Source organism: Sceloporus undulatus, chromosome 3 (genome assembly GCF_019175285.1).
Source record: "Sceloporus undulatus isolate JIND9_A2432 ecotype Alabama chromosome 3, SceUnd_v1.1, whole genome shotgun sequence".
Classification (NCBI taxonomy): Eukaryota; Metazoa; Chordata; class Lepidosauria; order Squamata; family Phrynosomatidae; genus Sceloporus; species Sceloporus undulatus.
Window position 1 is genome coordinate 16,746,479 of NC_056524.1, and position 15,698 is coordinate 16,762,176.

Here is a 15,698-nt window from a genome sequence, read left to right on the forward strand (position 1 = left end):
GAACTTAGCTAGGATGGAGACAATATGGTGGGGGGTTTTCTCTGCAGATATCAAGATAAAAGTAACCCAGACATCTAGTAAAAGCCTTGTATGAAACACGCTGCTTTGGTTCCTTTGGCAGTATTTAGTAGCCAGTCCTTATATAAACAAAGCTGGAGATTAAGACCAGTTGAAAAAAATGTTCACCTAGTTTTTGAATTCTGTGCACAGCCTCTTAGTCAGAACCCATCCTCTGGTTGTAAATGCTGCTATGAAACAATTTATAATCATAACTAGTGAGACAGTTAAAAATGATACTGATAATAATGTTGCATTTCTTTACATTCCATTTTTCATGTTGAATACATTTTAGGAGAACTCAGAACCTTAGCTCCTTTAGATCGTGAGAAGATACCTGTGTACAACCTGATAGCAAGAGCAACAGATGGGGGAGGAAGGTTCTGTCAGTCAGAAATCCATCTGATTCTGGAAGATGTCAATGACAATCCACCTGTCTTTTCCTCTGACCACTACACCGCATGTGTCTATGAGAACACTGCCACTAAAGCTTTGCTAACAAGAGTTCAAGCCAATGATCCAGATGTAGGTAAGTGAATAAGACAGTAGAGAATACTAACTATTAGGATTTCAGAGGTATGTAGAGATTGGCCATATTTCTACTTTAGCTTCATTTTTCTTGTAATGCCTTCATTTCTCCTTTATACCAGGGCTGAAATAAAATAACACTTGGATGTCAAATTCTCCTCTGTTGTATCCAAGCACTATAAATTTGTTTAACAGAGGAAATCTACTGAAAATATTAGCCTTTATTATGAGTTTTGAATTCTTCCACTGAAATTGTTGTTGTTGTTGTTCCTTGAAGTCATTTCTGACTTACAGTGACCCTATCATGGGGTTTTCTTGGCAAGATTTGTTCAGAGGGGGTTTTCCATTGCCTTTCTCTTAGGGTGTGTGGCTTGTAGTAGGTTTCAATGGCCAAGTGAGGATTCAAACATGGGGCTCCAAGATTGTAATCCAGCACTCAAACTTCTATACCACACTGTCTCCAACTGATATTAAGCATGGGCAAATCTGTCAGCATTACTTTCTTGCCAATTTAAACTTAGCAAATGTTGATCGATTCTGATCAAAAAGGAGCTGAAACAAATTTTGTAATCTTAATTTTCAGAATTCCAGCCATAGCATTTTGGGGTTTTAGGTGCATTTTAATATTCAGAATTTCTAGCATTTTTTAATTGAAAATATAGATTGTATTTTTTTAAAAAAAAAGTTATTTCAGCTTCCCACTGCTGCTGCTCCCCATTCTATCCTTTCTCTCAGCATGACACAGGGCACTTGATGTCAAAAGTTAGTGAGCATGATGATAGGGGGGAAAAACTTGGAGTCAGCAGCTATTATGGTAATGACTGGTAATATAGACATCAGTTGCAGATTTTGTTCTGCAACTTTCGACCTGTGGACCTGCAATTCTCCATGCTGATTAGCTATTAGGGTCAAATACGGGCAACACAAGATGCTGGTAATGAAACATGACAGTATTGATATGCAGATCTTAAAGGCAAGATCTCTTGATTCAGCACTCTGTTAATACATCTATAAATCTTCCTGGGCTGAAGACATGAAGCGATCATAACATGCTTGCCATTTGCAACCATGCCATTTGCTTACTTTTATTATCTGATGTAATGGTTTGTTTTTATTACCAAAAAGGAAAGCGAAGAGCAGAGTGAAGAGGACAGCTGGGAGTTTTTTCATGATTAATTTGGAAAAGTTAGTGGATTTCTTGAGAGCCTAAAGCAGAAAAATGATGGAAATAAAATTCCTTCTCTCTCCCCACCACCATAAGTCTACATCAGTGGGTTATAATAGCCTAAACCCAGTTGTTACTGCAATCTAAAGTAAACCTATTGAACTACTTGTTGAATGATGAGTTAGTAATAGGTAAACCCTATTGATACAGTGGATCTACATTAGTTAGGAATGGATAGCAGTCATACATTTTGTGACAGATTGTTTCTCAGGTAATGGGGTTGTTAAGTGGATAATGCAGAGAGAAGAAAGTCAAGAAATTCCTTTGTAAGAGAACTGCATCTGAGACAGGCCTGTATGGGAGAGGTGTATGGGTTGTGTTGCTCCATGAGCAATATTATACCTTTGTTTATCTGGAGAAACCCACTGCATTAAAGTAGTAAACCTTTGCTATCAGGTTGTTCCTGTCTGAGAATGAAGAAATGCATGTAACTGAATTCAGCCATAATAATTTGCTGTGTGTTAAGCTGCGCTTCTGTACCAGTTATCACCTTTAAAAACCTACATCAGGGGTAGGCAACCTTTTTGAGCCGGGGGCCGGGTTGCTGTCCCTCAGACAGCTGGGGGGTCGAAGCCAAAAAATAAATAATTAAATAATTTTTTAAAAAAAAATAAATAAATAAACCAGGACAAATGTAGGACAAAATTTTCAAATGGAAGACACTTTTTTTAAAAAAAATGGAGGACACGTGAAAAAATTTGCTGATTTTTTAAAAAATGTTAATATAAATGCATGTTTCTGAGGCTTCTATAGACAATTGTCCCCCAAAGGCCCCGGCGGCAATTGGCGGCAGGACCAGGCTGGGGCCGGTCCCAAGGCCTTGCTGGGCCACACCCGGCCCGCGGGCCGCAGGTTGCCTACCCCTGCCCTACATGGTTTAGGCTCAACCTATTTAAGGGATCGCCTGCTTCCATATAATCCACCCCGTACACTCAGGTTATCTGGGAGGAATTTACTACAGCCCTTAAAGACCAGATTGATGGTGACCTCCCAGAGGACATTTTTTGCAGCCGCTCCCAACTTATGGAATGGCCTGCTGGACGAGATCTGTCAAATTACCAATCTAGAGAGCTTCAAAAAAGCGATTAAGACAGATCTCTTCCGGCAGGCCTTCCTGGAATAAAATACTCGGCACAAAAAAGACTTCCCCATTTATCAAACTGCCCATGGTTATTGTTTGGATTTTAAAATGTTAGTTTTAGTCTTATACTGTTTAATCCTGTTGGGGGGGGGTTTACTATGTATATATGGATATATTTGACCCTATTGTATGCTGCTTTGATTGCTTGGCAAAAAGCGGGATTAAAATATAAATTTTATTTTATTATTTATTTATAAAGTCAATGGGCAGAATCCATTGATAGAAGGCTTGTTTTGGCAAAACAGGAAGCTCTGTAATGTGTTTCAATTTCTCCTTTTTCCTGTATCCCTTTAGTCATCAAGAGCAAGGGGCAGAGAGGACTATGCAGAAGAGGGGAATCACTGAAAATCCCACCCCTCCCTATTCTCCTGAGAAAATCCTTCTATTAGCAAAAGGAGTTTAGTAAGATTTGACCTGCTCAGACTGGCATTCATATTGGTGGCCTCATATCTGAAGGATATAAGTGTGGTTCCTTTAATACTGACTTTTAAAATTAATTCAAAAATGAGGATGTAAATGAATATTCAGAAATATTTTTTAAAAAGTTGAAAAACTGCTTTCCAAGTATCCAGAATCCAGATGAGAAACATCCTTGAGTGATGAGAATCATCACAGTTTAGGAATTATTCTATGCAAAATAATAAAAAAAAAAAACCACCTTTTCTGTGGAGACCTCTACTCAGAAAAAACTATTTCCTCCACAGAAAATGCTACAGTGGGAGCACTCCATGCAAAATTTGAACAAGGTTGACTTGCATTAAAACAACACTTTCTCTGCAGGAAGCAGCATTTTTTTTTCAATAGTATGCAGAAATCTTATGTAGACAAAAATCTTTCCTGTGCAGAAAATGCTGTGCAAAACCACCATGTGCAAATTTTGCATAGAATAAATTCTGGATTACAAATAGCCTTTGAAAACTCCATAATTTTTGAAGGTTTTTTTTGGCATCACAAAGAAAATTTTGAAAATTACTCATTGCTTCCTTCAAGAAATTTAATGACAAATTGCATCCCTATTCAGAACCCATTTACTTTCAGCTCTTCTGCTGATATGTGGTGGTGGTGGTTGTGGTGATGATTTAAATAAATAAATAATAAAGTTTTTATTTATATCCCGCACCTTCCTTCGATCAGGGCGGCTTACAGTATAAAATTTAAAACAACAATACATACAATAAAATCCAAAATACATCACATATAAACAATAATAAAAAACACAGGCTAAAAGCCCCAAAGCCCTTCCTCTTGGCCACGAAAGAGGAGGGAGGCCCACAGGATTTTTAATCGGGGAATGCCTGTTGGAACAGGAAGGTCTTCAAATCCTTCCTGAATTGGGCCAGGGTGGTAGTCGAGCGGAGCTCAGTGGGCAGCGTATTCCAAAGGGCTGGGGCAGCAGTGGAAAATGTCCTCCTTGTGGTGGAGGACAATCTAGGCCCAGGCACCTTCAGTAGCTGCTGCCCAGATGTCCTGAGGGTGCAAGGCGGAATGTACGGGGAGAGGCGATCCTTTAGGTAACCTGGACCCAAGCCATTTAGGGCTTTATAGGTAATAACCAACGCCTTATATTGGGCCCGGAAGCGAATAGGCAACCAATGGAGATCTTTCAACACCGGTGTTATATGGCTGGTCCTGGGAGCACCAGTGACCAGCCGGGCTGCCATGTTCTGAACCATTTGCAGCTTCCGAGTTTGATATAAGGGTTGCCCCAAGTAGAGTACATTGCAGAAATCCAATCTCGAGGTTACCAGAGCATGTACAACAGTTTCTAGGTCCCTCTGGGCCAGGTATGGGCGCAGCTGGCGAATAAGCAGAAGCTGATAACAGGTGCTCTTGACCGTCGCATTCACCTGAGCAGTCAGGTGTAGCGACGAGTCAAGAAGCACCCCCAGACTGCGCACGGAGTCCTTCACAGGGAGCGTGACCCCGTTCAGGACAGGTGGAACCACCGCCATTCCTGGACCAGGGGAACCTATAACTAGTACCTCCGTTTTCTCTGGATTCAATTTGAGTCGGTTTTCCCTCATCCAGCCCATTACTGACTCCAGGCATGCCACGAGAGGAGAGACCCCATCCCCAGTCACTGCATCAGTCGGAGACATAGAGAAAATGATTTGGGTGTCATCAGCGTACTGATAACCCTGCGCCCCATGTCTCCGGATGATCTCTCCCAGCGGTTTCATGTAAATGTTAAATAGCATGGGAGACAGAATGGCTCCTTGAGGGACCCCAGTTTTAAGGGCCCGCTCGTCGGAGCACACGTCTCCCAGCTGGACCATCTGGGACCTCCCAGAGAGGTAGGACCGGAACCACTGGAGCGCAGTGCCCCCCGATTCCCACCTCTGCCAGGCGTCCCAGAAGGATACCATGGTCTATGGTATCGAAAGCCGCTGAGATGTCCAAGAGCACCAACAGGGACACGCTTCCCCTGTCGACGCTCAGACGGAGATCATCGACCAAGGCGACCATGGCCGTCTCAACCCCGTAGCCCGCCCGGAAGCCAGTTTGAAATGGGTCCAGATAATCCGTTTCATCCAAGACCGCCTGAAGCTGGATTGCAACCGCCCTCTCGATCACCTTTCCCAAAAATGGTAGCAGTGAAACAGGCCGATAATTATTATGAACCAGGGGGTCGAGGGAGGGCTTTTTTAGAATAGGTTTTACTATGGCCAATTTCAGTTGTGATGGAAATTGCCCATCCCTCAAAGATGTATTAACTATCTGGCGTAACAAAGTTGTTACCGCTGATCCCCCCTGGGCCACTAACCACGAGGGACAGGGATCGAGAGAGCAGGTTGTCTTCCGAACACTTCCGAGGATCTTGTCCACATCCTCGGTACTCACCGACTCAAACCGATCCAGTTTAATAAAGTCCACGGAGGCTCCGGACACCTCTACCTTAGGTTCTGCTAAAATGTCGGCGTTCAGACCTTCGCTTATCCGAGATGTTTTATCCGCAAAAAAGTCGTTAAATAAGTCACAGCAGGCCTTAGTAGGTTCAAGGATCTGATTCTGAGCGGGAGGGAGCTGAGTTAGCTCCCTGACCACCCTGAACAACTCTGCCGGACGCAACTCTGCGGACGCAATATGAGCACCATAGAACGAATTCTTTGTTACTTAGAAACATTAATTCCCATCCTTGCTTATTCCTGTGCTTTTAATAATTGTCCAGTGGTTAAAAAAAGAGAGCAATTAATGACTTCCCATTTTCTTCACTTGCTTGCAGAAAGAGAGGACCAAAGGGACTGCTTCTGTAACCAAGATTGTTCATACTTCAGCTTATTAAGCCAAGATTTTATTGTCTGAACATGGCTCTTCCCTCTTCCTGTCTCTCTCTCCCTTCCTAAAGATGGAGAAAAAAACACACCAAATACCAAAGAATCTGCATCCCATTATAATACATACTATATTTTTCTCTTCACTATATCTTAGGACAGTACAAATGGATCCCTTATGACAACTCCATACAGGCTAAAATGAAATCTTCCAAATCCTCCCTGTCAAATAAACAGCAGAGCTATCTATAACCCAGGATTTACACGCTCTGCAACCCACCAGTGCCTTGTCTCACATTGGGGACATTGGGAACTGTAGTGATACAAATAACTAATAGTAATGATGGATGATAAGGCTATCCTTTAAATGCCTTGCATTTGTAATTACTTCTGAAGTGCTGGGAAATACATCCTTGGTGTATCAAAGAGGCAGATAATAAAATCATTTATATGCCACATAGCTTTAATGACTTCAGAATGTTTGGAAATACATCCTGTGTGTATCGACCTGGTAGATGATAAATGGTCAAATTATAATTTAAATACCATTTGTTCTTAATGACATTTTCAAGGCTTAAAGTCATTTTCTTGCTGGGGCGATGGCAAAATGCGGTCCCCCAATGAGAATTCCAGGCCCCAATGACATTTTTATTCAGTCCCCAAATTTCAAGCATTGCAGGGACTGAGACACTGACAGTTATTCACACCTAGGACTTTTATATTTCCTGTGTTCCCATTTGAGAGCTTTGTTTGCCCCTTTTCTTTGGATGCCTAAGTTCTGCTTTTAAGTGCTCAAGGCACAGTACAGAGCGCCAGGAAGAGGCAGCCGGGAGCCGCTTCTCTTTGCCGCATAGCAGCGCCACAGCAACCATTTTGCACAGCGCTGTTACGGGAAAATTAAAGGACCACTAAAAAGCGGCTCCATTTGTGCTGCCGCAAATAGCTTGCGGCAGTGTGAGCACGTTGCTGCTGCACAGCTCCATTTGGATACCACGCAGCAGTGACATCATCACTGCGCACACCTTCTATTCAGCACCACACAGTGAGGACACCCTCGGCATGTGTGAGGGGCAAGGGGCATGTGGGCAGGGTGCCCCTTGCATGTGCCAAGGGCATCCTTCAGGGCCCGTATGTAATGGGCCTCCGTGAAGTTTTAAGTTACTGTAGTGCTAAAAATTTGGGAACTGAAAGAAAATGTCATAAAGGAAGTCAGAATTCATATTTTGGGTGGCGGGGATTTCCTTATGTTCCCACTACACCCTGGTTTTGACTGAGTTGGGAAGTGTGTGTGTTGTGTGTGTGTTGTGTGTGTGTGTATGTGCATGAACGCACATATGCATGTGCATATACACTGAAACAGACATACCTGTTCTTCAGACTCACCTAATCTTTTTAATGCAATTTAAAAGAGAGTCTGTTTTGTTTTGGTGAATGCATTTTATGGATATGGCTGGAGAAATGGGAGTCCTCTAAATCTCAGTGGTGACACAATTATACTTCTGTTCTGCCACATGAATCTGAACACAAATATACCTTACATAACTTTTGATCAGTCTTTAAAAATAACAGTATATTCCCATAACTGTATCAAAAAATGAAACAAATCGGGAAACACCTCCAATAAGTTCTGAAAATTCAGAATTAACAGAATATGCCTTGAAGGGGAATAAGTAGTTCTAGTGCATTTTAACTAATGTTAGGTTTGTAGTTTTTGCTTTCAAACAACAGGGAGACAATTTCACAACAGCCTCTAAGGATAAGGAATCACCAGCTTCAATGCATTGTCGCATTCCCATTGCTGGAGCTGTACACACACAGACAACAACATGGGGGTGTATGTGCCTTTGTTTTGACATTTGTGCTTAATTAGCTTTCAAGTGGCTGTCCCACTGCAGTGGAAAGAGAGCTGGCAATCACAAAGTACTTTCCCTTCAGGCCTGGAGTCAACTTCAGCATACAAATCTCTGCAATTTAGCAGGTGGCTGAGGTTGATTCCCTTGTGTAACAAGCAACTGCTACATGTGACAATAAAGGATGAACCAAAGATTTCACCAGTTTCATTTTTTAAAAGGAGAAATGCTGACAAATCTGCATTTCCCTATGAATTTAATGGCAAGAAATTGAGATTTATTAAGAATGTATTTTTTAAAAAATGAATGTGGGAGAAAATGAGACTGATAGAATCACCCATCCAGGCTATGCCAACTTTGCTCTTAGAACTATGGCAGTAAAATAATGGCTGGAAACCTATGGGTTTCATATACACCTGTATGTCATCCCATATACACGTGGTTGTACTTTTTGGGCCTTTCTCTAATGGATGGATTCAATTCATGACCACATAAGTGGAGGTCCACAAGTTGTAATCATTTTACTTGGACCCATACCCTATTGGTAGTCCAACTAGGAGAGAACCATTGAATCAATTGGATTTACCTGTGTTGACTTAATCATTCAACAACAGATTGTATAGACTGTATTTAATTATTCCAAAGTAACAAAACAATTTTGAAGTTATTTCACAATAACAGATTGTATTTAATTATTTCAAAGGCCAATTTTAAAAAGGAGCAAAATAGAATAGATAAAACACAACACAATGCATTAGAATATTAAATACAATATTTAAACAATGTTAAACAACAAATACTTAAATTACAGTGATTTAAAAAAAACAGCACAAAGTGGCAATATCTTTAATACTATGACAATATCTTATGCTGTCAATTTTTTGGTTGTCAGAAATATCCTGAGGCATTATCATGCTAGAGCCAGAAAATGCAAAGAGCATCCCTCCCTAACAGTATTTAAATGATAAGCAAAATAATGGCTATTTTTTGCTGTATTTCCTAATAGTCCAAAATCTATGGCTGAGGGAGGCTTTATCATTTTTGTTTGGCTTAGAGGAGGTGTAGTTGCTAAGCTTTGGAGCTTGATATCACAACAGTAGTCTCACTGACTTATAGCTCTGTGTCAAAATTAGGCTGCAAGCCCCAGAAACATACAATTGGAAGGCACCACACACCAACCCCCAGCCATGCAGGAATCCACAGTCAGAGTGGACTGGGGATCGGCATCCCATGCGGTAGTAGGAGACCATGTGTGTGTTATGTGTCTCCAAGTCATTTCCAACTTACAGCAACCCTAAGGCAACGCTATCAGAGGTTTTTCTTGGCAAGTTTCTTCTGAGGGGTTTTGCCATTGCCATTCTCTGAGACTGAGATTGTGTGACTTGCCCAAGGTCATGCACTGGGTTTCATTGGTCAAGCTGGGATTCAGACCCTGGTCTCCAGAGTCCCAGACCAACACTCAAACTACTAAACCATGCTGGCTCATATACTAACAAGTAATGGGAGGTTCTCCCAGGGACAAACACACCCCTTAATCTTCTGCATCATATGGCCTTCTTAAAGATACTGTGTTTTTTTTTTCTTCCTCTTTTTAGGTGTGAATAGAAAGATTGTCTATTCCCTGGCAGATTCTTCAGAAGGCTTCTTCTCTGTAGACAAGTCCTCAGGAATCATTATTTTGGAACATCCTCTGGACAGAGAACTTCAACCTTCATATAATGTCACCATCAAAGCATCTGACCAAGGCATCGTGCAGACCCTGTCTTCATTTGCCACAGTCACAATTACAGTTCTGGACATTAATGACAACCCTCCTGTTTTTGAGAGAAGAGATTACCTTATCACAGTGCCTGAGGACACCTCACCTAGTGCTGAAATTCTTTCTGTTTTTGCCACCAGCAAAGACATTGGTACAAATGCAGAGATTACCTACCTCATCAGGTCTGGCAATGAAAAGGGGAAATTCAGGATCAATTCAAAGACAGGTATGTTTTATAAAATAGGCTAATAAAACTGGATTTTAAAAAGGAATGGGTTTTTGTTTTGTTTTTTTGTTTGTTTATTTAAACAAGCTATTGTTGTTGTGTGCCTTCAAGTCATTTCTGACTTACGATGACCCAGTCATGAGGTTTTCCAGGCAAGTTTCTTCACAGTGAGTTTGCCATTGCCGTCCTCTGAAGCTGAGAGAGTGTGACTTGCCCAAGGTCACCCAGTGGGCTTCATGGTTTGTCAGGGTTTCAAATCCTGGTCTCCAGAGTCATAATCAAACACTCAAAGCACTACACCATGCTGAAATTTCCCTTACCCGGAATTCCAAAATCCATAATATTCTAGAAACCAAAACTTTTTTCACAGCTGGCTGTGATAATGACACCTTTGCTTTCTGATAGTTCAGTGTACACAAATTTTGTTTCATGCACAAAATTGTTTAAAAACATTGTATAAAATTATCTTCAGGCTATGTATATAAGGTGGATAGGAAACATAAAGGAACTTTGTGTTTAGACCTGACTTTCATCTCCATCATACCTCATTGTGTACATATATGCAACTACAGGTATTCTAGAATCCAAAACATGTCTTGTCCTAAGCATTTTGGATAAGGAATGCTCAACCTGTATCCTGAAGACAAGTAATGAGAGGTTTAAAGGATTAGGTAGTGAGATATTTTTTTAAAAAAACCATTTACAGGAGATATGCCCCAATTTACAGAGTAAGGCACGGTGTAGTGGTTTGAGTGTTGGACTATGACTCTAGAGACCAGGGTTTGATTCCCCGCTCAGCCATGAACCCACTGCAGTAAGTGACCTTGGCCACATGCTCTCAGCCTCAGGAGAAGGCAATGGCAAACCAATGAACAAATCTTGCTGAGAAAACCCCAAGATAGGTTTGTGTTAAGTCACCATAAGTCATAAAGGACTTGAAGGCACACAACAACATGTCCCAATTAAAGGCACGCTAGGAAAGACATAGGGACCACAGGAGAGACTTTCGATTAGAAAATGAAACAAAATTGGTAAACCATTTTTGGCTGAAATATTTAGGGGAGCACTTGTGACCTGTGAGCCACAGTTTTCCTTCCCTACTATACACACACATCCTGAAGGATTACTCACTGAACTCAATAGCTTGAGTAGGGCTGTGTCGTAAATATTTTAATTACAATTTCAAAATGCATTCTCTTCTGATGCAATTTACCAGTAGTCTTATCTCAGTTATGTACACAATTCTTGTAATGTTATGTATGGAAAACTTAAAGTTACAGCCTTGATACTAAGTGATGTACATGGGCTATGGAGTTATCCTTCATTCTCATAACTGTGCTAGCTTTGCATTTTGCCAGCACTGAACAGCACGTCAACCTTTACCTCCAGACTATTCAAGTATGTTAAATGTTAAGTCCATGTAGGTGGATCAGCTTCAGTTTTCCTTAATAAGGTTTCTTTTTTTGTCATACCAGGGAGGGGGGGGGGGTCTATTGAATCCAAAAACATCAATGAGCTGTCAACTCCCTTATCATACCCACCTGGATTACGAAAGGTTGAACAGAAAAGATGAAAATAGACTCACCAAGTTAATCCTTATTGAAATGAGCCGATAGCAGGGGTTTAGGAAAATCTGAGGAATGCAGTCATGAATATTCTCAAGTCCTCTCTTCTCATATTTCAATTACCTCTTGTCCCCACATTGCCCTTCATGTTGCTGGTCTCGGGAATAGAGTTATTTTCTAAAATTTGAAATGAAAAAGGATTTCTTCCCAAAAGTAGCCAAGGCAGTTTATGAAAATATAACAGAATATAACGTGTGTGTGTGTTATATAGAAGGAACCTCTTTTTTAGCCTGTTGTTGTTATGTACCATCAATTCATTGCCATTAATTTCCTCTAAGGCTGACAAATGTGACTTTCCCAAGGTCACCCAGTGGGTTTCCATGGGCAAGCAGGGATTTTGAATCCTAGACTCCCAGGCTCCTAGTCCAATACTCAAGCCCTACCAAGTTGGCTCTCAGTTAACCTTACCAAACCTGCCAAAAGCAGAATAAATATATATTGGGCAAGATGGCAAGATAAGAGTTCCAAATCAAGTTGAAGGATGTAGTCAGTTTCTGTGAGGATATAATGCTAACAGCCCATGACAAAAACCAACTGCATCCTTTGACTGAACTTGGAGCTTTCATTTATCCACCTTGCCCCCAAAATATGTTTAGACCTATTCTGCTTTATGCATTTTTCTCATCCCTTTTTAGAACTATCTAAGATAGGAACCCTCACCCATTCCAACACAGTGAATCTCTTAGCCAGAGCAGGTAATACAAAGGCTACAAGCTGAACACCAATATATGGATGGAACCAAAATAGGAATGAATTGCCACTCAAGGGGACCCCCAGGAGTTGCAATTTTCCTTTAATGCAAAGCAAATAACTTTGCTTTCATTTTAAAATATTACATTATAAATGTGTGTTTAAAAAAAAACTAGAAGTGAACCTCTCATCTCTTTTTTAAAATAACAATTAAAAGGGTAAAACCTTCAGTGGATTTGTAGAGGAAGAAAGGAAGTGGCCAGCTGAGCCACTAAAGTTGCCCACCTTTATTATGGGCCTATGTATGCCATTTGTGAGGATAAATCCCTTCTCTTGATCAAATGAAGAGGGGCTCAGAGATGAATGAAGAGTTTATGCATTCCTAGACAGTTTATCTTCACATATCCATAGGGCCCCTCTTTTCTTTTGTCTGAATTGAGCTACCTGCAATGATCAGTTCATTCCTCCCCCCCCCCCCCAGGTTTTAATGTCTGATAGTTTCTTCTCTTTTTCTCCCTCTTCCCCTGGTCTTGAGTACTCTTTGTTTAGTTGGTAGACATTTTGAAACACCATTCAAGATCATTTTAAGGTTTATTTGGGAGGAAACTGGAACAACATGTACATATCAGCACTCCAGGAACAAGTACAAACACACCACCAACAAGGTTTATGAGAAACAGCCTTAAACCTGTTGGTTGGAGTTGTTGGTTGGAGTTGTATTTTACAATGAAAGCAAGAAGATAAATCAATAAAAAAGAAGATGTGACATTTAATCACCAGAAAGGAGGGAAAGGAGACGTTTCTTATTCATTAACACATAACAGTTCCATTATTGACAGATCAGTGGCAGAAGATGAATACACCAGTCTTCCCTATAATTTTGTAAAACTGCTCATTCAAAGATGTCTATAGAATGCATCTTTAAACCCATGGCAAATGAATGCTTTTTTACAAGGTGTGTCCACACACAGTGGACTTTTTTTCTGCATTAGGATGAAGTTCTTTCTGTATTTTTAGCCCATTTAAATATCAAAAGGAATGTCATGTAGAAGATGGAACAAGCTTGCTTTCTGCTGCTTCAGAGATTAGAACATTAATCACTGGATTCAAATGACAAGAAAAGAGTTCCCACCTAAACATTAGGAAGAATGGTTTGATGGTAAAATAGATTGCCTTGGAGGGTGGTGGACTTTCCATCTTTGGAGGTCTTTCAGAGGTTTCAGAAGTTCTTTAGATGTGTATTCATTCATGGCAAGCGGTCGGACTAGCGGCCGCATTCAATGCTAAGATTCTATTATTCTATATGTATAGTTGGGTATGGTAACAGTAGTAGTGATAATCTTCCTGTTCACAAGTTCTGCTGCAGATACAGGGTTGTCCTCATAATTAAAAAACAGGAGAAGAACATAACTAATATTATTTTCCTATGTTGGTCAAAGTGTGTTTTTTTGTTTTAGGAATGTGAAGAAATCTTACTAAATTATCTACCCTTAACAAGACAAGCCTTCTCACCCTAATAAAGTCAGTCAGTTGTGGTTTCTCTAACCAAACACTATTCACACTTTCAGTCCAAGAATAGATGGATAGTTACATTTTTTTTCCCTACAGAGTATCCAAATTTTTAGCAGGATGTCTCTGTGCAAAATAGTATTTTCTCTTTGAAAAGCAAATCACATAAAATTATGAAACAAGCCCAATGGGTGATGGGTTTCTTTATTTATTTTACAAAAGGTGGTAACAACCCTGGGAAAATATTTCATGTTTCATGGAGTTTTTTGCATTCAAGAACAATCCAGTCCTGTATGTATGAACAATTCAGTAAGCATGGAATAAATTAAATGAAAACTAAAAGGACATAAGAGTATTAAAGCAAACATTTTCCTCTAATATTATCAGTGCTTCCAGTTCCAACATTATAACACTTCTTCTTGTTAGCAAGAAAGTGCCTGTTCAAAGATGATGAATTGCTTTCCATTAAAAACAATTTAAAAAAATTAAAAGGCTGTTTCCCATAAACATGGGTTTCTGCTCAAAATTCCCATATACAAATTTTTCACAGGATAAGTCCGAAATTGCGAAAAGCCTATTTTCAGACTCTTTTGCAACAGGAAGAAATTGCTAAAATTACTCATTGTTTCCTTCCAGAATGAAATTAGCAAAGAATTACATCCATACTGGGATAACTAATACAACTTTGAAAGAGATACTTGGGACTTCAGGGTTGTGCTGTGCTAAAATTCCATCTTCTCTCTCCCAGGGTCTATATCTGTAATTGAACCTCTGGACTATGAAACCTGTAAGGATTTCTTCCTAGTTGTTGAAGCTAAAGATGGAGGCAGCCCAGCGTTAAGTGCTGTGACAACAGTGAATATAAACGTGACAGATGTTAATGATAATGCACCAAGATTTAGTCAAGAGGTCTACAGCGCTGTCATCAGTGAGGATGCATCAATAGGTGATTCATTGATAACGGTGAGTTGTGAAATTGTCCTCCATATGTGCCCCAGTGTGCAGCCACGGTTACGGAATCCTTGACTAAGTATCCATGAATAGTTCTCAGAAGGAAATTGTATCAGTTGTAGTCTCTATCAGGAGCTAGTGGGACAAGAACTAGGGACCTTTTGATAAATGCACTGCTGCATCTTACTGCAAGTTACTTAAAGTCGCTGGGTGACACTTGTAGTCTCTGTTGGGAGCAAGTGGGACAAGAACTAGGGACTTTCTGATAAATGTACTGCTACAACTTATGGCAAGTTTCTTAACGTTGCAGGGTGAGGGCTGAAAGTGATGTATTACCTCAGGGGTAGGCAACCTGCGGCCCGCGGGCCGGATGCGGCCCGGCAAGGCCTTGGGACCGGCCCCAGCCTGGTCCTGCCGCCGATTGCCGCCGGGGCCTTTTGGGGGCAATTGTCTACAGAAGCCTCAGAAACATGCATTTATATTAACATTTTTTTTTAAAATCAGCAATTTTTTTCGCGTGTCCTCCATTTTTTTTTTAAAAAGAGTCTTCCATTTGAAAATGTTGTCCTACATTTGTCCTGGTTTATTTATACATTTACTTTTTTTTAAAAAAAATTATTTAATTATTTATTTTTTTGCTTCGGCCCCCCAGTTGTCTGAGGGACAGCAACCTGGCCCCTGGCTCAAAAAGGTTGCCTACCCCTGTATTACCTTCCTCAGCCCCAGCATAGCTCCAGCTAATTGTTTTTTTGCCACAGGTCTATAAATATTTCTGGTCTAGTCCTGTATCTTTGTCTGAAAAAGATTCCAATCTTTATATGGCCTGAATCCTACTAATTAATTTATGTTCTTATTTATTTATTTA

At 40.4% G+C, this 15,698-nt stretch overlaps 1 protein-coding gene across 1 annotated transcript in view; it reads left to right on the top strand.

Moving 5' to 3' along the window:
• Nucleotides 1-15,698, top strand: part of FAT3 (FAT atypical cadherin 3) — a 643,096-nt gene that overhangs the window by 544,511 nt on the left and 82,887 nt on the right. The window contains 3 exon segments of the mRNA XM_042457261.1: nt 353-586; nt 9,669-10,058; nt 14,631-14,845. Of these exon segments, the coding sequence (XP_042313195.1) occupies nt 353-586; nt 9,669-10,058; nt 14,631-14,845 (839 nt within the window).